Below are 25,682 nucleotides of genomic sequence, written 5' to 3'. Positions count from 1 at the left end.
TATGATAATTATATAATCATAACGTGTAACTGTTTGTTATATTATGTAACCCGCTTCGAACAAGTGCGAATATGGTTTTATTACAACATATTATATGAATATAAATAATTATAGCAAAGTGCTAATTTAAAATAATCAGTAGATACCTGTCCATAAGACAAAATAATTATTAAATAAAACAGATGCGTGATAAATCATACATTTTTAGTACGTTTAATTAGATATATTTATATGAAACTGCACTTTTATTTCACATAATATACAATTGGCATATCAAAAGTCTCAACAGGATACAATAATTCTGTAGCCAACGGCACCAAGTAGTAAATATTTTGCTGCTGATCCTGAAATAAAAAATATATAATAGAAACTTTCATAATATAGCTAATAAATAGGGGTTAAGTATATTAATATATTATATATATATATGATGTTGCTTTAGTCCCAAAGATGAAATTGAGAAAATCTGGACCAAATAGATACGTAAAATATTAAAACTTCGTTAATATTTTTACTAAATATTGTTGTTTTCCGGGTTAAAGAAACTTTAGTTAGTAACTAAGTCTTCTGTTATATAATAAAATAACGTAAAATTGAATTTAATTTATTTTCATAGACCTATTTACTAAGAATACCGACCGGCTTAAAGAAAGTAAAGAGTTACAGATCTGTAGCAACAAATAAATGGGAATAATGGAACTCATTTCACTAATGTGACTCTTAACTCACGACATAGATTCGCTTTTAACTCACATTATTACTCATTTCAGTATCTTTCTTTTTATCTCCGTTTCCATCTTCAGCTTTCCCCTTGTTATCTTCACTTTTCTTTTGAACTACATTGTCATCTTGTTTGTTTTCTTCTTTGGGTTGTTTGTTTTCTTCTTCTCTTTTTAAATCTTCTTCATTACTATATGAACATAAAAATATAAAAAAGTGATCAGCTAATTTAAATTTTCGCAAATAAACTTATATGAACACAAACCTGGATGCTTCTTGATTCTCTTCAGCTTCTCTTTTATGGACTAAAAATAAATTTAAAGATTTTTATTTATAGTTGAAATTGATGTTGTATAGATAGTTTTATATAAATAATTTTATTAAATGGCTTATTTGAATGACTTTGGCTTGTGTGATATTCTGTAAGAATTCATTTCCTGTATCACTTGTGAAACGTTAAAAACCGACTTACAGTGAGATACAGTATTGCATATAATATTGTTTTGAGCTCTTACAGATTAACGCTACTGATTGGTCTTTTAACGACTTAATGATTGTTAAAGGGAATATGTCACATATAGCTAAATTAGATACATAATACTTAAAACCATAATATATATGTTAGAAAAATATTTGTCAATTCTTTTAAATGCTTTAATAAGTAGGTGGTTCTTATTACTTCGAATAATTACAAAAAAACACAGATACTGGCTCTGTAAGAACTATGAACCATTATTTACATGGTCAATAAATGTCACCGAGCTGGGGAACAATAGGATATTCTGTGAAAACCAACTCGAAACTCACTGCTGAAAATGATTGTAAAATGTCAGAAAGTGACATGCGACACTGACCATAATAATTATAACATGTCAAGAATACACCCATCGAAAAAGTTAATCGTCATAAGTCGTTTGTCAACAATTTACGGGTGAGTAATTAAGTAAGTTCTTATAGAACAGCACTGTCCTAGGGAGCTGAGTCTCATCTGCCTTTTATTACACTGAATAATTCAGCCAACAGACCGGAACACAACGTTACTAAGCGTTGATGTTTGGTGGTAGAATATGTGGAGTCGCTGGTAAGTAAATTGTAAAATTATATTATTTAATTCATATATGTATTAATCTTACCGGTTGCACAATAAACTAAGGTGAGGCAAAAAAGAAAAACGATTAATTTACTCATATCGAAATTTTACGAAGAGAATTTAAAAAATATTCAAATACTTATTGCACCAGTCTGAATTGGTTTCAAAATTTTCTCTTTATTTATATGATACGTTATGAGCACAGCCTTGAGTTCTGTTTTGTTATGTAGATGAGAATATTTGAGAAGATTTGGCCACAAATCATTTTTACGGCTAACATTAATAAGATTATTAGTAATACGTTCAAATTATGTTGTTCATACAATAAATGTTTTATTTTCAAAAATACTCATTTTGAGAGCTGACTTGGCCCAGTAGATAGAACACCCCTGAGGAGGATGGCAGCCGGGATGGCCTCGCGCTTCCGTACGCACTAGCGAGGAGTGCGGGGGGGGGGGGCGAGATTACATCCGCGCATGCGTTATATCAACACGATCCCGCAGCCTCTCCGATCCGTGCCGAGTACGGCCATCGCAGTGGTTCTAGTGGGTAAGAATCCCACATAACCCAGTTCCAGTGAAGGTTTCCATGCGTGAAAAAAAAGTGGTTAGAACACGTGATAAGCCGAGCGAGAGTGTTTATGATTCATCATTTACTCGACGGTGAAGGAAAACACGTAAGAAAACCTGCTTATGTATCCACCGACCCTCATTGTTACAGCATGAGAGATAGGCTCCAAGCCTTCTCCTCAAAAGCAAAAGAGGCCTATCCCGGCAGTGGGGGCATTTACAGGCTGTTACTACTACTAACTGTATTACTCATTTTAAGCGAGGTGGATAGAATAGTCGATCTCATCGATAGTTCGCGGATTCCGGATTCAAATCCGATCAAATCAGTTATTTTAATAAAGTTATGATTCAAATGATTTAGATTAAAATATATATTTAAATTTAGTAAAAGTACCTATTCTATTAATACTGCATTACTTGAATTTGTCCTTGACCTGGAGGTCATTTACATTATTCCTTGTTCTAGTAAATACAAGAATATCTCAATAGAGAAAAGGCAGCTAAGTATGAAGTACGCGACAAAACGATTCTGTTTTGTTATCTTGTCTTGAAAATATATAATTGTATTTGACATTCAGGATTTGTAAAACGTTTGAAGAATCGCTTTTTCGCGAAAACGTCCTTGTAGTTGTTGACAATCTATAGAACATTGACTAAATTTTGCGTATATTTTACTGTTCACAGAACTGTATATATTTTAAAATATGTATTTTATTCGCTATTTTTTTTTACATTTGCAATTGTATTTGGCCAGCTACAAAATTGTTCGTAAACAATTATAAATATTAGTTATTTATATGAACTTATATTTATATATAGAATGACAAATTAATTAAAACATTAGATTAAAATTAGTCTAATAATTAGCCTAAATTAGATTAATTTAATATAGCGGGCTCAAACACAGACAAGCATGAGCTTATAAATTCGTCTCGTGGTCGGTGGCGATGTAAAACATCGTGAGGAAATTAGACGTGTTGGATGAAAATTCCACAAGCTTAATATTAGAGAAGTGTGGTGAAATAAGCACCACGCATTTCTTTAAAAAAAGGACAGGAGGCATAAGTTCAATGGGTCATTTTCATACTTTACTTTTAAATTACAAGTAAAAGAAAAGAGTATTCATAAAGAGAGAGCATAAAGATCGGTCAATACACTTCGGCGCCATAACAAATAAAAAGAATGGCGCCTAGAAAACAAAAATTACGGGAATAATTATGCTAGTGCATAATTTTTCCATTTTATTCATTATTCTTTTTTTTAGTGAGACTATTATCGTCCAGAAAGAGACGTTCGCTCGAGATTCCAAGGAAGGCAAACGGCATATTAATTTAATCATTAAACATTATTTTTGATGAGCAAAAGTTCAATAACATTTTCTTTATAGTCAATTCACAGCTCAATTCAATAAGTAAAGTTCCTACAATATCATAAAAGCTTATCGTCACATTTAAAACATTGCTATTTTTAATCCTTTGGTATAATTGTTTATTTTTATCATATTTCCTTATATTTGAAAGACTTTCAATTTTACTCGTAATATTAAGTCATTTTGTAAATATATTTTTATTGTATAATTAACGTTAGTATGTTCTTAAGTCACAAAGAAAAACCTGTCCTGTCCTATCCTGACTATATTTCGTTGGACTACCTCGTTGGTCTATTGGCTAGATAAGTAAGGCCGCAGACCCGGAGGTCTGCTTTAGGTTCAAATCCCAGGTCGGGCCAATAAAAAGTTATTGGGTGTTTCTGTCGAAAATTCTCAATAGCAGCCCCGAGTCTGGAAGTTGGTAATGTGTGTGTCGTGTCGGATTGCCGTCCCATCAGATTATGAGAGTGAGGGAAGAGAGAGTGCACCTGTGATTGCGCACACACTTGTGCACTATAATATCTCCTGCGTAGTTGGCTAATCTCTCTTGAGATTGGCCACCGTGGCGAAATCAGTCTGGAGGACATTATTTATTACACCTTATTGATGTAGTGACAAGCTGTACAAGGCTCTAGATGGTGAGGATACAGATCCTTGGATCAAAACCGAGTCGGGCCTATAAAATAAATTAATGAAATTTACTTTCCAGAAAAACCGTTGGTCCTGCGCCTGAACTCTTTCCGGTCGTATCAGATTGCCGTCCCATTGGATTATGAGAGTTAAGGAATAGAAAGTGGACCTGTATTTGCACACACACTTGCTTACTATAATATCTGCTGCGCAGTTGGCTATTCTATCTTCAGATTCGAGGTCGGTCTGGAGGACCTTATATTTCGTTGGGCAGCATACACTCGAGATTATATTTAATGAAAATCTATAAATTTTTAAATCCATATTTGCTTATTTTAATAAAAGACATATAACGCCTATTTTTAATGTTTGCAATATTTTTAATACTGAATTTTAAAATGTCATAATTTCGAAATGATAAAAATATAAGTTGTAATCGTATATTTCTTTTAATCTTAATATTTCGTTTGGTGCATGTTTATTGTATATAATAAAAAATTGATATTATGTAAAATAAGAAAAAAAAAATATTTTTTTGAAATAGATTATTAGGGTAACAACGAATAAATTTTAGGAACACATTTATTTTATTAAAGGTATAAAAGAATAAAGTGCACCTGTGTTTGCACATACACTTGTGTGCTATAATATCTGTTGCGCAGTATTTTATTTGCTTATTTTAATAAAAGATATATAACGCCTATTTTTAATGTTTGCAATATTTTCAATACTGAATTATAAAATGTCATAATTTCGAAATGATAAAAATATAAGTTGTAATCATATATTTCTTTTAATCTTAATATTTCGTTTGGTGCATGTACATATATTGTATATAATAAAAAATACATATTATGTAAAATAAAAATAAAAATATAATAATTTTTTGAAATAGATTAATAAGGTAACAACGAATAAATTTTAGGAACACATTTATTTTATTAAAGATATAAAAGAATAAAGAAATAACATAAAAAATCATAATGGGATACTTGCATTAAACTTAATTATATTTAAAAATATAATTGCAGTATTAATTTAACATAAAATAATTGAATTAAAAGATTAAGCCCTTTTTGTCATCTATATTTAAGTGCCTCATGTTTTTATTTACTAAAATGAATTTTATATAATATTATATTTGCTAATCTTTACACTTCATTATCGCTAAACGCTGCAATGTTCTCTGCAACATTGCCGTTCAAATTTGTTATTATTGTAGAACCTCCAGCGTTAGTTTTAACACCGTTGACGTTTTTGACCTGGGAGTACGTAACGGATGATGTTCCGATGAAGTGTTCGTTCTTTTCTGGTTTGTAGACCTTTAAAACTTCAGGGTCTAGTGGTAAAATCGGTATAATAGGTTGCCATATTGGTTCCTGAAAATATTTCCTTGTTATGTAATATGTACATACATACAATGTAGCTTGTCATAAATATTGTTAATTTATTTTTAGTTATCAGGATTCAGAGCCGAACTAAAGTCTAAAGTATATCTTTATTCAATATGGAAGTAACTCAATGTCAAAAAATGTACCATCGGCTTAGAATGAAACACCTGTGAAAAACCGGCGGAAAAAACTCAGTGGGATTTTTCGTTTTATATTTAACTATTGTATTTACAATGCAATTATTCATATTTATATTTGAAACGGCCTGGAGGCGATGCTTCGTTCCTAAGATGTGCTATCAACTAAGATAGATCATACAAGAAGGCCTAGTGGTATATTACGTGGATCTTAAACAAAGATCCTCACGCACCATTCTTACGTGCATAATTGTATGTTTGCAAGTGTGTAATATTAGCTGTTTGAACTTTTAATTACCTTTGAAATTAATGTTTGTGGTTGCTGTAATAAAGGTTAACAATTGTTAAAAACGTGCTCATAAAAACATACTCATTTGATAACTTAACATGTGTATATAATATGAGATTACATTCAGATGATAAGAATTCACTTAAATTTGACTTCCTATGTTATAAACACAGAATTGAACAAAATATATGAATAAGGAATGACAAATAATTTATATGATGCTTTTAATTGTTTCTAATTGAAGATCAAGCTATTTATTTTTATTTGGCTAATTGACATAATATGAATAAAACAGCCCTATGTTTCCCAAATAGGCTTTTGATTAAAATTTATTGCTCATTTCTTTCTATTTAAAATTATGTAAAAAAAAGAATGTTCGGCAAATATATATTGTACACGATAAGTATAAATGTTAAGCTAGCTCTAACAAGAGAAAAATTGCAATTTTTTGTTATCCTACATAGTTAACGAAATTTAAGTTCTAATAAAATTCGTATTACACATACACGCTTTATTTTATTAAACTTAATAAGTATATATTAGAAGAGGCACAAATCGTGGAGTATTTTTACTTAATAGAAAATGTTATGAAGTTAGATAATATTATGTTATGAATGAGTTATGATATGATTATAAATCGTACACATATATCGTATACATATGCTGAACGTTCCTTAATTAGGTAATAAAACAGCGTTTTTTTGTAAATTTGTGATCACGAGTATACTTTGTTGTGTAATTTAAAAAAATAGTCTTGAAACTAATTATTTGTGCATATTGTTAGCCACAGATAGTATTATAAAAATAAATTACCTACCTAAATATATTAATGGTCAACGGTGTATTCTCTTATAATTAATTTTAATTAATATGATGTTAAAATAACTATAACGCCGCTATTATTACTTATTATCCTTTAGGAATCGCTTACCGAACTGAAAAAAAAAAAAACATAATAAAATCGTTAAAAACAAATAAATTGTAATTCATTTTTATGCCATAAATGTAAAATGTTCTATAAAGCGAAAGGTTAAATATTTAAAAGTAATATATTTACTTACACTTCGTTTACCTTTGAAGGATTGTCTCCAACTGCAAAAAAATTTTTAATAAAAAAAAAATTACGTAAAGCCAATGTATGACTAACACCAATATTGTTTGCGTATGACACGTATACGACATAAATTTTAATATTACCATATAAAAAAAATATTGCAAACCAGTGTAATATTATTATCATACCACTGTGTGATATTAAACCTCCTTAGTTTGTATTATTTTATAAATAATTTATTAATGTCATGTATCACTTATGTACTTTTAATTATGTAGAATAAAACCATATATTCGAGGTTTTGTCTTATAACAACCACAAAAACGCTGTTTCAGACAGATTATGTACCTAACTTTTCAAATTCCTTATTGATATTTTTCATACAACTTAAAATATAAAAGTAGAAGAATAATATTATATAATAATATCGTATCAAGAATCTTACATGAATATTTTTTAACCACTCCACCTTCATTGGTTATTATGGTTGCATCATTATTGCGGATCACTTTTCCATCTTTATCCAGGGAAGTGGAGATGAACGAGCTAACTGATACCCCATTGTAATTGGGCCCCTTGTTCTTAGCAATGTCTTCGGGAGTTAGTACAACAATTGGGGGAATTGTCGGGAAGGTAGGGAAAGTGAAGGTGGGAAATGTTGGAAATGTTGGAAATTTCGGAAAATTATTGTTAAAGAACTGTAAAATAATATAATTTAATGTTAATCATTTGAACATAAAAAAGAAAATAATTACAATATCTTTGTTCGGGGTAAGCTTTTAAAGAAAGCTCTAAAATGTAATAATTAATGTTTCTTTGTTTAATTATTAGAATGGGCCATATCATAAAAATAATGTTTGCACAAAACTCACCTTCATATTGGGTTTTCTGAAATAATCAAATGTGATTAATAGTTTCTTGTGAATGCAGAAAATATTATTTTTAATAATGTCTTACATTAATTCGTCTGCCACAGTAATACAACGAAAACATTTATAAAATATATAATATCCTCGACTTCGCCTCTACTGAAGAACCGAACCGAGTACTCATTTTCGCACAAAGAAATGAAATAGCGATTCAACGTGGAAATGCTTTAGCATTATTGCCACTATACCACGTGATCACAATTTATATGGAAACTATTTTTAATTTTGGTTCATATATATTTATTGATTTAAGTATATAATGAAAATATTTTTGACTTAAAATGTTTTTATTTATTACATAATAAAGCTATTATATTTATAACACGTTAGCACTTACCCCGGAAAATTGTCATCATTCTGCCATACAAAACCAGCTGTAAAAATAAAAAGGTACTTAAATTTTATGGTAGAAATCAATTATTGAATCGTAACACTGCCGTTATACCGAAACGAATTAAATATAAATTTTCTGATGCAATAAATAAAATTTTTTCAGATCGTTTTGAATTGTAAATTATTATTTAGTTACAAAATAAATTAATTTATATTAATTATAATAAAATCACGTAGCAATATTTACATGTAACACTTATTAAATTTAAAAGTCATATTAAATAAAAAAAAATAAGGCACATTATTCCTGAAAAAGATAAGGCACCTTATTCTTCAATTTTCATACATTAAATAAATATAAATTTTAATCTATAATATATATGAAAACAAAGTTTCTCGATGGTGGAATCTCGGCAAAATCTACCCTCCAAACCGGAATAACAGATCTATTTTAAAATACCGATTCAAAAATGCTAGTTAAAGCCTAGGTTAATTATGTATTTTTACGATTTTGAATAGAAGGTAAATAAGCAATATCATTTCTTGATATTGCTTATTTACCAAACATTTGTATTGAAATCTTCAAGTTTTGTAGGATAAGTGGATCAATTAATTTACAGGCAAAAGGAAAATAGCATTTTAACCCTATGATTAATGGCGCATTTATAGTAGAGATAACTCTTCTAATTCCGTTATAGCTATGATGACCACATACAATCAAATGACCTACTTACCCGATTGCATTTTTATTACAAAAAAAAAGAAAAGCGATAATAATTCTATGATGGATATGCCACTATACATTAGCAAATGTACACGCTCATTTCATACCGTACCGTATATTGCTTAACCTGCCATAGTATTAATTAAGTAGTAATTCAATCGAATAACGAAATTAAAATAATAAAATGTTTTATGTCTATATATATGTAATTATTTATATAATTTGATAATTTTATATTACATTTGGCTCCAAAAAATATTCCGACAATATGCTGTTGAATTAAGGTTAAATTAATTTTGTCAAACAACGATTAATTTCGATCCGCTTACTATATAATTTTCTAAAAAGTAAATAAGCCACACTCACCGTTAGTTGAAGCAGCTATAAAAGTCGTAATTAATATTATCGTGAATGCCATTATCTTAGACCGATATAATTTCGTTACACCAACAGTTGGAAGAACACTGAAAACATGTGCAATTAATATTCATTTAAATATGACTTGTATGCTTAAAACAACTGTACAAATAGCGAGACGAATGAATTTTATTCTATGAAAATATGAGTTGAAAGACAAGTCTCAAATTATTAGTGTTCCAAACGTGCTTTTCTTAACAATGAAAATATGTTATGACCAATCCGAATACGTCGACGAACAGTGTAAGTCTATTGTTGCAACTGTTTCGTGATTTTCAAACAGTCATATCACTTACACGTTAATATATCATTCTAGAATGTTCAGGTGAAATGAAAGTTACTCGATGTTTACTAAAATGTAATAATTACTGTTCATTTTAATGTTTTTATTCCATCCGGTTTAGATAGCTTATTTTATCCATAGTTAAATATAGTAAATAAAAACGATACATTTTATTTTACGTTATCGTGTTATAAAATGTCTCGTATTATATACGTTTTCGTATACAAAAATGTTCAGTTTTGAAACACTTTTACAATTATTTTTTAAATGTCAAATGTCACCGTTCAGTACGTTGTTTTTACCCTAGAAAATCAACAAGATTAATTCCTTTAAAAAAAACATACAATTCATAAGTATAAAAAAATACTTTACTAGTTATAAGTAAACTAGCTCATTTATTTATACGCGACGCTCAGACCAGTAATTATTAACATTTGGATTTTTGTTTGATATATATTTGATACGATTTATTTCGGAATTAGTCAATATGTAGTCAAGCAAAAACGCCTTAAATTGTTTAAATCCTTTTTAGTAAAATAATAATATAGATTATCTATACACTTAAGCTCCCGATCCTCCCCTCTACCCTCCATTCGGGAAACCTCCGGAATTTTACAATACAGTAAATTGCTTAGGACTAATAAATTTAACTAATTATTATACAATGGACTAATTATGTAAGCGGACGTGCAGCAACCTCACCGGATAGATGGAAGACTACCACCGCACGTGGACACTTCCATTACCTAAGGGCTTAAAGATGCGTTGCCGCCCTTTGAAGAATCAAGATGACAATGCAAAAAAAAATGACTATTTCATTAAATTATTACACTTACGACATAGGCAACTTTAAAAAAAAAATATATATTTGAAATTTGTAGAAAACTTATATTTATCAATTGGTATTTTGTTACACATCGAGTTCAATGGGTTATGATAGGACATTGCCATTTTGATATTTCCTAATTGACTAATGTGTAAATTGTAAATAACGGTGATTTTATGACTAAATATAAAACTAACGGATGAAGACGTTTATGATTGATGATGATTGTATATGGTAAAATAGATAATTAATCAGAATATAAGCAAAGCAGAAAAAACACCTTTAAATTTATCCATTTAAGCGTTCGTGTATTTCGAAAAGTATATGACTAGATTTAATGAAGTATTCAACTTTTTAAATATTTGTATTTTTTTTTCGATGCGTTCATTTTAATTCTGTTAACATTTATAAATGAATTATAAATACATGTAGTACATGTTTGAAATAAAACCTATACGATTCATTCTTATATCAATTTTTAATAATATCTCAAAAAATATTAGTGAAATTTCATACATGTTTATTTTTATTAACTATACGTAAGTGTCTTTGTTACATTTCATCGCACCTGTTCAATTATAAGAAATCCATTAATCACGTATTATTTTATTTAATTGATGTATAAGAAATACAGTCAACCTTAGACTGTAAATCTTCCATAGCTGGGCTAAGGTCTTCTGTTCTTTGGATGAGAAGGTTCTGGCTGATACTCATGTAAAGTAAAGTAACAGCCTGTAAATGTCCCACTGCTGGGCTAAGGCCTCCTCTCCCTATTTGAGGAGAAGGTTTGGAGCTTATTCCACCACGCTGCTCCAATGCGGGTTGGTGGAATACACATGTGGCAGAATTTCGATGAAATTAGACACATGCAGGTTTCCTCACGATGTTTTCCTTCACCGAAAAGCACGAGATGAATTATAAACAGAAATTAAGCACATGAAAATTCAGAGGTGCTTGCCCGGATTTGAACCCACGTTCATCGGTTAAGATTCACGCGTTCTTACCACTGGGCCATCTCGAATTTGACGCAGGCAGGTTTCATTATTGAAAGGTGAAATTAATTATAAACATTAATTAAGCACATGAAATGTGGTGCAAATCATCGGTAAGATTCACGTGTTTCTAACCACTGGGCCATGAAGCAAGTTGTGTTACGTATGTACGTAATGTGAAATATGCATGCATTTGAAATAGTAGAAAAGTTCTATTTTTTTCATATACTAATCGCTCCTTAACTTGTCTTGTCCTCTTTAATTTATTACACAGAGTTAGTAATTAAACGGCACTTTTGACCAAAATATTTTTATATTAGTAAATGTAAAAAAATTACATTGCAATTTCGCATTGCGGAAAATGTTAACATATTAGCAATACTGACTGTACCAACTACGTAGATGAAATATTTTACATATTCAATAAATTATAAAAACTAGTATAATTACAATCATATCTTGTGTTACAATTTAAATGAGGAAACACTGCATAATATCACTTCATAATCGCTCCACATTGACATCAACTTTCTGATTAATGCTAATAAAATGCATAAACAATGGACTATAGTATTTTTATAAAGAAATAGGGAAGGCGATAATATAAGAAATAAAAATACAGCTGTGCTCTCGCTATTGATGGAGTTGCAAACGAGTTTGTAGAGGATTCCGAAGATGTCGGATCCCACATACGTCCACCCAAGGATTTGGTTACCTTGTGAAGGTTTATCTTGTGTTGTGTTCTGTGTATTGAAGATCCTTTGGTCCTGGGCCAAATCTCGCCTTATATAAGTAACCCAGTTACTGCCAAGAAGAGTGCTTGTCGTAAGGCCTATAAGTGAATCTCATAAAAGTAAATAATTATCAAATAGGTATAATATCAGCTGTTAAAAACCTAGAGGATAGGAATGAAAATAATCAGAAAATGGTGTTAAACATTTGTTAAACGAAAAAACATTATAGGAACAATAAAGTTTCGGAAAGCAACGCAAAATTTTTAATCAAATTCTGCTGTTAAGAAATCCTTATTAATAGCCCAGAATTAAAACGTCACGTACTTACGTTTTACAAACCCATCTCTTGCAGAGCATTATTTTGAACCGCTTTTCCTACAACTAATCTCTCTCCGGTCGTGTCGGATTGCCATTCCGTCGATCTATAACAGTAAGTCCATAAATAATACACCTTTTTATGCAAATAAACACACGTACTTGTGCATATCCACTGCGCTAATGATTAGTTACCATTGAGAATGGCCAACGTGATCGAAATCGGTAATTATTTCTCGGAGTTTGATCAGTTTTTTTTACTATGCTACTAAATTAAGTAGGGTAGATATCATTAGAATAAGCTCCAAACCTTCTCCTCAAAAAGGGAGAGGAGGCCTTAGCCCAGCAGTGGGACATTTACAGGCTGTTACTGTAGATATCATTATGATATTTATTTAAATATATCACTTATTACTTAATTTGTTTCGAGTATATGTCAATTATTTATGTGAGATCATTTACACGCGTAATTAAAACCGCATATCTTTTTAATTAATGTATTTATAAGTCAATCAATGCAAGATATACAATTATAGATAATATAATATACATAACCATGTCTATCCCGTAAGAGAGGTATTATGTGTATTTTAATACTATCCTAGTATAGATTTATTCATTAATTTTTATTTAACATCATCATCATCACCAGTATAAAGATAAAAACTTCACGAGTAGCTTCATTTAACGAGACACCCAACTTTTTTCGATAGTGGTAGTTAATACTGAGGGTTGATAAAGAACATGTCGATAAAGTAACTACCTAAATTGTATTATATCAATTTTACTTCTCAGTAACAGCCCGGAGTCTGGAATTTAGGCAGGCCTTTCTCTCCTATGCCTTGAAAAGCGTATAAAGATATTGGTCCTGAGCCTGAACTCTTTCTGATCGTGTGTGATTTCCCTTCCCATCCATATGAGACTGAGGGAAAAGGAAGTGCGTCTGTGCTTGTGCACACAAGTGTGCACTATAATGTCTCCCGCGCAGTTGGCTAGTTTCTCTTGAGAATGGCTGTAATCGGTCATCATCGTTACCTCAATATTATTTATCACAAAAGTATCGTTTTTTTAATTCTATGGTATCATTTAATTGAATTATTAATGACAACCGGTTAAAATGAAGATTCTCACAGTTTTTATCACATTTATCAAAGGATGAGAATTATTATGAGGTTAATTAATAATGACCGATGATACATATTTATCCCAATTAGTTACATTTACCGTAACATATATAAATGTAATTTTATTTAAATCTCAATCTACATATGTAATTTAATTGAGAAACTACTGATTTTCTTGCCTAGTAGAACATTCGTTCTACTTAAAGAACCGACAATGCATCCTGAACCGGTGATAGCTTTTCATTTAACAAAACCTGTAAAATTATCATAAGTGCTTGAAAATCCTGCACCAAGAATTCTTTAAAATTTCGTATATGGAAATGAAGTTATTAATATTGTGTTTGTCCTGCATGCATTCCAATACGAAATATTGAAACTTCGTATACTTATTGTTGAAACTATACGTCATAAACGTGAAGGTTTCTGGCATAGAACCAACTAAGGAAAATAGGTGGTTCGTGAGCTATCTTAGGTAATGGTCTTCAAAATTTAAAATAAGCATTGTAGCGCGTGCTGGGTGATAAGCTAATATTAACTAAGTCAGCTAATAGTATACAATTAAAAAAAGAAAACAAATTGATATGGATTTGTTGTCATTGTATTGTGGACAATAAAGGATAAAAAATATGTAACGATAAAAAATATAATTATATAAAATAAACAAAATACGATAACATAATACGACACTAACATTAAAATAGAGAAATAAAACATATTTCGAAGAATACATGTAAAAGTCATGAATATTTTTAATTTTAGATACATAAAAATAAAATAAAAGTTAGCAATTTATAAATACTAATGGGTTTTCGAACAATAAAATTATGGCGTTAACACTGTCAAAGAATGTCACGCGACTCTATACGACTTATTTGTTGACATTCCTATTCATTTCAGGTTTTAACACCTCACAATGGAATTCTGAAATATCTAACCAAAAAAAAATGTGTAAAGTACATTTCGACTTACGTTGCTAACCCATCAATATAATTAACACTAAGGATGCAATGGACACAGTGATAAAATATGTACCATAATCGATCGTATTGATACGTGTGTTTGAACATGACTAGTGTCACACTAGTGTAGTGCGACCGTGACATGAGACGTGTGACCCCGGACTCGGTTTTTTTTATACATGAGGGTTGTCAAATTTTTCTTTTACAATTAATTAACTACGAAATATTATACTAAAACGTATTGATATTTTTACAAACATTTTTAAACAATATTCATTATTTTAGATTGAGTTAAACTTAATGGATTAGCATTTATTTGAAGTAATTGAGCTATAAATCCGTCTTCGTATTCTAAAAATGTGAATATCAGCGAATGTAATCAATTATATATTTTTCTTGAAAGGCGATAATAATGATCCGTTATGATGTGCTCAATCCTACATCCTGTTTTAGTGTTTTGGAGTGTTACACCACCAAAAATGACTACTACGTATATTTATATTAATATTTTAGTGTTGCAACGGCCTTAGTTAAAACTAACTTTTTTTTCAATCGGGAGTAAAACGTAGTAATGTGTTTGTTGTTATACATACATGGAGCAAAATCACACAGATATGTATGGACGCGAAGATTTCAAAATGCGTTTACATTTTATTTATAACGGCTTATTTCTTTTTTTCTCTATATGAACGAAAATAAACACGTAACTTATTAGTTTATTACAACAATATTTTATTTTTATATTAAGAACGAATATTTATATTTTAATATTTATATTATAATATTTATATTATAATATTTATATTTATAGAACGGCATTCCGACACGATCGGAGAAAGATCAGACGCCAGAACATTCTGTACATTCCGAGTGACGGGATTGTTTTGAGCTGACAGAGATTTTATTTCACTAAACCAACGAGGTGGATTGAGTTTAAATACGTACTATAGCAACCCTAGCTCTAGTTAAGTAATCTGTCCACTTGACATTGAGGTTTGTGACCACGTTTTTAGAAGATTTATATCGGTCGCGATGATACTTTCATTCGAAGTACTATAATTACTTAACAATGCTCTAATTATTTAATTACCTACCTTTCATTTACATTTCAATGAATTTTCTCAATAAGCCTAAGCATTATGGAAAAACAGACACTGGTGCTACTAGAATTACTGGTCTTTATAACATTACATTACAACTTAGGAAAAGTTAGCACCAAATGTTTTCATTTAAGTTATTTTGAGGAGAAGGTATGGAGCTTATTCCACCACGCTGCTATGGATACACATGTGACATAATTTTCCTCACAATTTTTTGTCCTAACCTTCCAAGCACTATATGAATTAAAAACACAAATTGTATAACAGAAAACTAAACCGATATTAGTAATCATTTTTTCTTACTTTTGATTGTTTCATGTTTTCCTACACGAGTCAAATCATGAGTTTTCCTACGCCGCCAAGTACGAGATGAATTATGAACATAAATTAAGTACATGAAAATTGAGTGCTTTTCTGGGCTTGAACTTGCACAATTCACGTGTTCTAACCAGTAGACCATATCGGCTTTTTGAGAAAATACCTTGTTCTTGTTGAATTTATGAATGAACCTATACAAGTTTATTTGTTATTCAATATTTGTTACGCAAAACGTCCTCGAACCCACGCATCAAGGAATGTAACGATTTCAAAAAACGTTAATTTTTTATTAACATATTTAATAAGAAGTTAAAAGTTCTCACTATTAAAAACCATATATCATTACGTTATCATAAATAAATTTGTGGATATTTTTTTTATAATAAGCGGTATTTTACAATTTTGGCAAAGAAAAATGAGTAAGTGGATCACGTGATATAAAGCTGTACAGTTGCTTCGCTATGCAGACAAAGATTTTCTGTAAGAAACAAAAACACTCGATGCAAGCCCATTTTATTCGGTAGCATTCGGCTTCGTGCTAGTAATCGGCTTTCTATAAGCCATTCTGGGTGGGTACCGAATCGGTCACTTATTGGTACAGAAGCTTAAGCACCTAACAGCAATATTTTGTATCGTGTTCCGATTTGCAGAGAGACTAAGCCATTGAAATTACAAGCTTAAGGTTCCTTGTATAATATAATTTGATTTTTTTCCTCTAACAATCTATTTCGCAAACGAACAAACAAATAAACAGTAATAATAATAATAAATTTATTTATTCTCTCCCACGGACATTTATGTTTACATTTTTTTTTTTTGTTATTTATTATTAAGAAAAATAGATATGTGTGTGGGAGGCAGGAGCCCAAACTGGGTTGCCCTGTACTAAGGGTCTCCTGTCACTTGGATTAGGAACTATTTATTTAATTAATTTTATATTAAATATTGTATTATTGAGACTGAGTATTTTGTCATTGTATCACATGATGAAAATCGTGACTCAAGAGTTTCTTACTTGGTAACATTCTAATGCTAAATTCAGTACGCGGATACGAGACCCAAAAATGTTTTATTAAATGACGCATTGACGAGCTATTTACAAATGTCAATACGAAATTACATTTGCATATTATTATGATATTTTCACATTATTCATTATTTCCGTATATTTTACACACATTATTTACATTTTTTATTAAATTCAATTTAATTCAATTCTTATTTTAATGGTTTTTAATTGTGCCAACAGGACTCAGAATTTTTCACCAATGTCACGTAGGATGGTGAAAACAATTGGGATTGTTGGGTGCGACCGAGAGAATAAAATCAATTAAATTTTAAAGCTAATAATAATAGTAACAATTTTCTTGTGAATCTTGAACAGCAAAAAGATAAAGAATGAATAATTTTAGTTTGAAGAATTTTAGTATTTTCATTATACTTGTTTATCATGATGTAAAACTGAAGTATATTTTACTATTATTTACATTAAATGTTTACTGTTAAAATATTTAAAAAAATAGTAATGAGTTTTGTAATATCTGATTATTCATATCCCACGCCTTCGTTAATGTTCCGTTATTAATATACATATATAAACATAAAATGTTACAATGATTCAAGTTTTACAAATCAAAAATCATTTACATATTTCATCTTATTTCATCTTGAGCAGCTTTTTCGCAAATTCGTTAATTTGAATTTTGAATATTAATACACAATTTTAATTAAATTTAAGATTTAACTGGATAGTGTTGTCGCAATTTTTTATTTTATTACGTCATTGAACATTTAAAGTCTTTAATCAGATCACTTTCATGTCTCACGTTTAAAAACATTAAGAGCTATAATAGTAATGAATGATTGATTTACGCACGTACGCACGTATAATTATAACGTTCGCGAATAAGAAATAAACTCAGTAGTACAGTAACAGCCTGTGAATGTCCCACTGCTGGGCTAAGGCCTCCTCTCCCTTTTTGAGGAGAAGGTTTGGAGTTTATTCCACCACGCTGCTCCAATGCGGGTAGGTGGAATACACATGTGAAATTGACACATACAGGTTTCCTCACGATGTTTTCCTTCGCTGTCAAGCACGAGATGAATTATAACCACAAATTAAGCACATGAAAATTCAGCGTTGCTTGCCCGGGCTTGAACCCACGATCATCGGTTAAGATTCACGAGTTCTTACCGCTGGGCCATCTCGGTTTTTTTAAATAAACTCAAAAATATAAAATTGACAACTTAAAATCATCTTTCTGTTTCATGACAGTTCCACTTATATCTTCAATTACGTTCTCTGTCATATTGTTTTATAATAGGATTATCATTCCATGTAACTTCAAACATCTTGGAACTTTAAATAAAATAATTAATGTTAATAAAAAATAATCATTAGCAAAGACAATCTTCTCATACACATCACTATATACATATGTATATATATGTTTAATTCACATACAAATTATGTGATAATTTATAATATTAGTATATTCTGGTATGTTGCTTAAACTGGTCGTATTAAATATTAAATCTAAAATCATAAATAATATTATATATGTAAAAGTCAGTTTTTCATTTGTTTGTTAGTCTTTTAAGTCTTAACTACTCAGCTGATTATCATGAAATTTTAGGCTAGAATAGGACAGATGATTACATACCAAATCGTGTGATTTAGAAATGCCGAAACCGAGGGCGGAAACTAGTTAACATAAAGCTGATGAGTAGGTTTTTTTGAGGGAGCTAATATCACAATCTACCAGTCTGATTTGAAAACATATTTTTGCGATAGACAAGTCATTTTTTGGGAAAGGTTAAAGATTATATACGACCCGCGGGGCGGAGCAGTAACGCGTAATGACGGTGAAACCGCGTGGAGCAGCTAGTCATCATGTTATATATTTATTAAGCTTAATTGCTAATGGATTTTTCATATATACATTCGTCCAAAAAAATAAATATTTAATGTAAACATAAAAACGATTATGAATAATTGACTAATCATTAGATGATTCGATATTTAAATGACAAACAACTAGTTGATTCCGCTAAAAAAATTTAACACGTAGTGTGTAAGACAAACAGAAATGTAACTATATACGTATACGTGGTCGTAATACAAAAGAGGAACAAATAGGTCCATTTGGATTTTCCAGCATTGTATCTGGGTTTCATCTTTTTCCGACTATCTAAACTTGTCCTAACAATAAAACCGTTATCTTCATAAGGATATCGTTTATGACGAAACAAATCTGAGATGTACGTAGAGGGGATACTTGTATTGGACAGGACGACGGCACGGGCGTAGCGCAGTGGGTTTTCTGAAGGCTGTGGCGCGAGCCGCATGCCAACATCTCGGGTGACCTCGTACGACCCTATTAATACAACAAACATCGTCAATCTGCCATAGTACGGGCTCAAACATGAAGTTCATCCACACGTGTCTCTGTCTATGTATGGCTGCGGGTTTCGCAAGCCCTGCGCCGGCCAATGGCTTCATATTTCCAGACCAGCGGAGGCAAGAGAAAAAATTGGAACCGATCATCACTCCACCGGTTCTTCCGATACTGGAACATTTGGAACGTGACCCCAGTACTCTGCTTCCGGGTGAAGGTGGAAAGAGTGTGTCGAGTCAACCTAGGCCACGATTTGGTTGGGGAAATGGTTTTAATGTGAAGCCAACCGGAAATGGGGGGTTGTCAGCAAGTGTCAGCAGTAGTGCGAGTGGAGCCGGTATAAGTCATTCAGCCTCACAGTCCTTTTCGTTTGGTTTTAACGAGGGATTTAGTGCATCACATTCAGCGAGCCAGGCATCGTCTTTTAATGGCTTTGGAAGGTAATATTATACATATATAAAAATAATCTAATAATACGATACGAGCCAAATGCTTAAAAAATTCGTCGGTTATTCTTTGATATTTAACATATATATAACAGCTTACGTTTTCGAATTTATACATAAAACGTCTGTAATAAAGAAATTATAATCTACAATGTTTAATTTTAAAATCGTGTCTAAACTTATTCAATAGTCATGTTCTAAAAAGATCTAATAACAATAATATTTCCAAATAATAAAAATCGGAAGTACCTAATATATACATACATACCTTAAATTTTTTCAGTAACTTCGGTGGTAGCCAGGCCAGCAGTCAAGCGGCTTCCTTTAGCGGCGCAGGCGCGTCTCTTTCCGGAGCAGCGTCTTCCGCATCAGCCCACGGCGGTGGGTTCAACAACTTGGCAGGAAGTCAGAGTGCCTCTTCAGCTTTCGGTTTTAACTCATTAAATGGATTCCAACCTGATGTAAGTAAAATGCAAAGATTGATTGATTAATTATTTTTTGATAGTCTATTACTGTTTTTTTCTTCCCTTCCACGAACTATCCGTTTTTGTCGTCTACGTGCATGAATATTACATTGCTTTAAAATGTCTTAATGAATTATTATTTTTAAAGATAATGTTATGTTTTACCATTAACTAAGTAAAATAACTAGTAACATTTTTTAATTAAATTGTCAAATGACAGGTAATAAATAAAATAATAGAATAGAAAAAAATCACGATTTTATACGTTTTAGCTTAAGCCACTTAAATGTTAACGGACTTTTTTAAAGAACGCGTAAGAAAATTGTGATTAATACACATCTTCTCTATATAATCAAGTAAGGCTACATTTTACGTAACTTAGACTTACTTACTATATGTAATCGTATACGGCCTTACTTATAAACGTTGTTTAGGGGCTGATTAATTAAACAATGCTGTGTCTTCTTCATTCGAAAGTCAAATCATTAAAGACAGAAAGAGAGAAATCAGTGTTTAGCTGAACAGCCTTTTAAGCTACGTTTATAACCTATGATGATTATTATTTTTGAGCATTTTATTATTTCGTCGAATACATATTCGAGCGAACACTGCAATTTTGTAATTTTATTTACATATATGTACATAATTGAGAGATTAATATTTGTTTAAAACGCTAATCAAGATCAGTGTGAACAAAACCTTCGTAGGCGGCATATATTTAAAATTAATTATTTACCTCTTTTTTAATATAATAAGCGAATTTAAGCCTTATTGCCTTAAGATAGTACCTAAAATTCATAAGCATTATGATTTAAAATTTAAGTTACCTAAAATGTGTCATACAGTCCGGATCTTCTTATATTGCATCACTTAAAGTTAAGATCGTACTTTTTTGTTATTCTGATTTGAATAGGATTCTTGGTCAATCTTTAAATTTTCACTGTTTGAACGACTGCAATATGTCTATTAATCGATTTTTGCCAAGGGTAGCCATTCTCATCGGATATTAGCCGTTTACACGAGATATAGTATAAAACACAAATGTATGCACAAAGACAGGTTCTCGTGAGTACTCATCAGTTCCATATCTCGATGGGACGGAATTCCAATACAACCAGAAAGAGTTCAGGCGTAAAATCAAAAGAAGTGTAAACAGTACCTACCAACTTTTAAAATCCGGGTTGCTCATGGGAATTTCCAAAAAAAAAACGATTACATTTTAATGACCTCCTTTTAAGATTTGAATCATGGATCTCAGCAGTTGCCACGTGAGTCAGTAGAACAATGGCAGTAAATACTTTATCTGACTGTAGACGCCTATAGACATCACAGCAATAACTTACCTATTGTATCTAGTGTACTGTCCCGGAAGTTTTTAAGAAAGATCAATTTAATTCGTTCAGTCATAATCCTTAATGTTAAGGTCAGACTTTCATATCCTGGCTTAAATCGAACAGGTAATTCGGTACCCTCATTAAAACTTCACCTTTCAATTTATAATCCTGTTCAGTTCAGATGACTTTTAACAATGCACTTTATTTTTATTTTTGTTTAACCGTCGAAAGGACTTCTTTTTTTACTATAATAATACTACATGTATTAATAACATATTGAAATATACATGAATTAAAATAATGATGTTATAAAAAGTTATTATATAATTATTTAAACAAAAAATGTAATGCTATACCGCCGAGCAGTGATATTCTGTAAGACCTCACTTCGTATCTCACCGTGAAATGTTGAAAACGTACTTATTGTGATAAGCCATTTGAATGCGTGTTATCCTTTAAATGTTATAATTACTAATATCGTATATTTCTATTATTTTACGATCGTGTCCTGTGGTGAGTTTCGAGTTTTGATCTGACAGAATAGCTGTTCTGTAATCTCACTATAAATTGTTCCTAGTAGTACAAACGAATTATTATCATTGTTAACAATATAAAAGCTGATGGCCCAGAGGTAAGAGCGCGTGAATCTTAACCGATGATTGTGGGTTCAAACCCGAGCGAGCACCACTGAATTTTCATGTGCATAATTTGTGATTATAATTCATCTCGTGCTTGACGGTGAAGGAAAACATCGTGAGGAAACCTACATGTGTCTAATTTCACTGAAATTCAGCCAAATGTGTATTCCTCCAACCCGAATTGGAGCAGCGTGGTTAAATAAGCTCCAAAACCTTCTCCTCAAAAAAAGGAGAGGAGGCCTTAGCCCAGCAGTGGGACATTCACAGGCCATTACTGGTACTGTTTAACAATATAATATAAATAAAGATTAGTTATTGGAAAATAGATAATAAAGGAGCTGAGTGTTTGGGTGTTGGAATTACATTCTCCTCGAGGGGAATGTTTCAAAGATATATAATTTTTTTTTAACATATACAAGCTGTTACTTTTCAAAGTCGAGCATATAACGAAATTATAAAAAAATATAACTTCAAATTTTACCTAACTATGAACTTACCTGCACTCAGTAGATATTTAGGTATTAAGATGATGATGATTTGAGTATTGTTTTTTAATTCCAGGTCTCATTTGGTGACGGTCTCCTCGACGTAAGACATAGAGGGATACCGAACTTTCCTTTCCCCGATCTCATTGGGAGAAATAAAGGATTTGGTGCTGCTGCCTTCAAAACTGGACCCCTTGCAAGAAACAGCGATGACTTTCTAACTGTTCTTGTCTCTAATTGAACAAGTTTTTATAATTACGCATTATAGACACTCCAAAGACTGGCGCTGGGCGCTGTTCACCAAATACCTCGTCATATTTCCTATAATGAAGTTCAGCAATACTCCATGCCAGTGACACAGCATTTTTTTAATTACTATGTGTCTTTTTTTTACGTAGAGATTTTCTTATTCCTATATATACCATAAAAATTGGGGAAACCTGTTCTCGCACATTGGTAGATCACATTGATAGATAGGTTTTTGAATCATTATTGCCATAATAATTTAGGGCACAGGCTTTTTATAAATAATGATCCAACATACAAATTCCGATAATGATGATAATGAAGAAATGTAAATTGACTTGTCGAGTTATTTTGAGCATCGAGCCTGACAAAATGGCATGAAAAAACGGATTATCGAAAACTTACTTCGAAAAATTACGAATATACGACACATAAAGAAAATTCTTACTTGTAGAGATTATGCCTTAATTGTCGGATATTGTAACGACATTAATATGGCAAAATTGAGTTGACGTAATTATATAACAGAACAAAAACATATGACATTTATACTCTATTATTGGAACGAATAAGGAAGTATTTTTAAGATAATATTTTACATTCGTATAATAATTAATGTAAATTGTAATCTTCCTATTGAATCCGTTGTATGGTTGCTCGCGTCTGACATTAAATATACATGGATATTTGTGAATACCTAATGTACGACTAGTATTTGCCGAATACATTACCATTTTAAAAAGTATAATTTGCTTATCACGTTCTACTGATTTTTTATGACTGACTTTATTTATGAAAAGTAGCGTTAATAAATTAAATAAAAAAATTATTAATTTTACATATTTTTTTATTTTTAAAACAAATGACCGAGTGTCTAAAATATATTCCTCTATACTAAAAACGGCCACTACTACTGACGTCATAATATTATAATTATTTCTTATATTATGCCATTTTGCAAGTTTTAGAGTTAGGGGCCTCATTTCTTAAAAATAAAGCGGTTGTAACTCGTTATAATATTATATTATAAAGGATGAATATTAATTCCTTAGAGACTCCTTAGAGTTAAAGCTAGAAATGAAGATACCGTTCAAACTCTATGTAATTTTAAATTGCCTTGCACCTGTTGTATTTTATTTAACAAGTTCTTACGACATAAACGCTCTGCTATCAAACTTGTATTAGGATAATATTATTATTTTAACTTTGTTAATAAATTTGCTATATTTTAACTATAGCATAGATTAGTCATTGTAAATAAATTGTTCTTATTACCAACTGAAAATATTTTTTTTATAAACCTAACAACAAATTAAATTGAAAATCTTATCTAATGAATGTATTAAGGAATTGATTGAAATAAATCAAAAGATTTATAAAAAATCTAAAACTATATGAATATAATAAAAATCTTAATATATGTTTTGTAAATAGTTACTTCGAAAATTGAAAATCAAATCTATCAGAGAAAAATGTTGTTTATGTCGAATGGATGTTATTGATGTCAAAAATATATGTGTCTTAAATGAACTAATTTGCCTATTTTCTGAAAAAGCATTGGCAAAAGCAAAAGTAAAATTTTAAAAATCCTTAAAACTGTCTTCATCAAGATAGCTGAATAAGGATTTTTGTCACTAGCCGTATTCTAGCGGGTTCAGCAAGTTTTTATAAAATGGGTATTCGCGATACAATAAGATCTAACGATGTAAATTTTAAGGCATTTATTTATAATGTTCATATTAAATTATAATAAGTAAAATAATTTAAATTAAGTATTAAAATTATTATATAATAAAATATAAATGTTTTTAACTCTTTTGTATTCTCACACTGAAAACTGTAATATGTTTAGCCTGATTTATTTTAAAGCAGTCGAATACGATCTTCAAAAATAAACCAAAATCTTTTTTGGGTATTATTTCGATACATCTCTATATTTTTTAATTATCCTATAATTTTATGATAATTGTTTTTTAAATAGAATAACATAAATGGTTTAATCGTAAATCATAACAATTAGTTTTAAATAATGACCAAAGATATTGTATTCTTGCTTTGTCTATGAATATTATCGGGGACCAAAATATGAAATTGTGGTAGAGGCACTTGTTTTGTGAAACAGTATATTAGGTTTCAATGATTTAATATAAGGTGAAATTCAAATTTAGAATGCAATGTCATGAATCGAGTTTCAAAAATATGCAAATGAGTTGCTTAAAGAGAAACCAACAATAATAATATTAAAATAACAATATCATCTTGAGAGACTTTGCTTATTTATAAAACCAGGCGTTAAAATATATTTAAAAGAAAATGTTTGTTGATAGTGGATAAAACACGACTATCTTAGCAGAAGACCGTGTCCAAG

General features: G+C 30.6%; 2 protein-coding genes across 4 annotated transcripts; one reads left to right on the top strand and one right to left on the bottom strand.

The window, feature by feature from the left end:
• Positions 1-5,293: 5,293 nt before the first annotated feature.
• Positions 5,294-9,918, bottom strand: LOC126769479 (seroin-like). Of its 3 annotated transcripts, XM_050488327.1 has the most exons (7): positions 9,602-9,917; positions 8,516-8,552; positions 8,122-8,137; positions 7,695-7,947; positions 7,268-7,287; positions 6,205-6,228; positions 5,294-5,757 (listed from the first exon to the last, which is right to left on the bottom strand). In XM_050488327.1, the coding sequence occupies exons 1-7, from the start codon at positions 9,651-9,653 to the stop codon at positions 5,530-5,532; spliced, it is 630 nt and encodes a 209-aa protein (XP_050344284.1). In that variant the 5' UTR covers positions 9,654-9,917; the 3' UTR covers positions 5,294-5,529. The 3 variants fall into 3 exon arrangements, with proteins under 3 accessions (XP_050344284.1, XP_050344292.1, XP_050344295.1); XM_050488335.1 differs by lacking the exon at positions 6,205-6,228 and having other exon boundaries at positions 9,602-9,918; XM_050488338.1 differs by lacking the exons at positions 8,122-8,137; positions 8,516-8,552; positions 9,602-9,917 and adding an exon at positions 8,207-8,458.
• A 9,661-nt stretch (positions 9,919-19,579) lies between these two features.
• Positions 19,580-24,487, top strand: LOC126769421 (uncharacterized). Its single transcript, XM_050488190.1, has 3 exons — positions 19,580-20,141; positions 20,431-20,608; positions 23,145-24,487. Exons 1-3 carry the CDS (start codon positions 19,729-19,731, stop codon positions 23,307-23,309), a joined length of 756 nt encoding a protein of 251 aa, XP_050344147.1. The 5' UTR covers positions 19,580-19,728; the 3' UTR covers positions 23,310-24,487.
• The last annotated feature ends 1,195 nt before the right edge of the window (positions 24,488-25,682 follow it).

The sequence above is a fragment of the Nymphalis io genome, chromosome 1 (genome assembly GCF_905147045.1).
Source record: "Nymphalis io chromosome 1, ilAglIoxx1.1, whole genome shotgun sequence".
Lineage (NCBI taxonomy): Eukaryota > Metazoa > Arthropoda > Insecta > Lepidoptera > Nymphalidae > Nymphalis > Nymphalis io.
This window is presented reverse-complemented; position numbering and strand designations above follow the sequence as displayed.

Excerpts from the sequence above, each read along its gene's own strand:
- LOC126769421 (XM_050488190.1), top strand. The coding sequence starts at position 19,729 with ATGAAGTTCATCCACACGTGTCTCTGTCTATGTATGGCTGCGGGTTTC. Across the intron at positions 20,142-20,430 it reads TCTTTTAATGGCTTTGGAAG|TAACTTCGGTGGTAGCCAGG; the intron begins GTAATATTATAC and ends AAATTTTTTCAG. Across the intron at positions 20,609-23,144 it reads TAAATGGATTCCAACCTGAT|GTCTCATTTGGTGACGGTCT; the intron begins GTAAGTAAAATG and ends TTTTAATTCCAG.
- LOC126769479 (XM_050488327.1), bottom strand. The coding sequence starts at position 9,653 with ATGGCATTCACGATAATATTAATTACGACTTTTATAGCTGCTTCAACT. Across the intron at positions 6,229-7,267 it reads TTGGAGACAATCCTTCAAAG|CAACCACAAACATTAATTTC; the intron begins GTAAACGAAGTG and ends CCTTTATTACAG. Across the intron at positions 5,758-6,204 it reads CACAAACATTAATTTCAAAG|GAACCAATATGGCAACCTAT; the intron begins GTAATTAAAAGT and ends AAATATTTTCAG.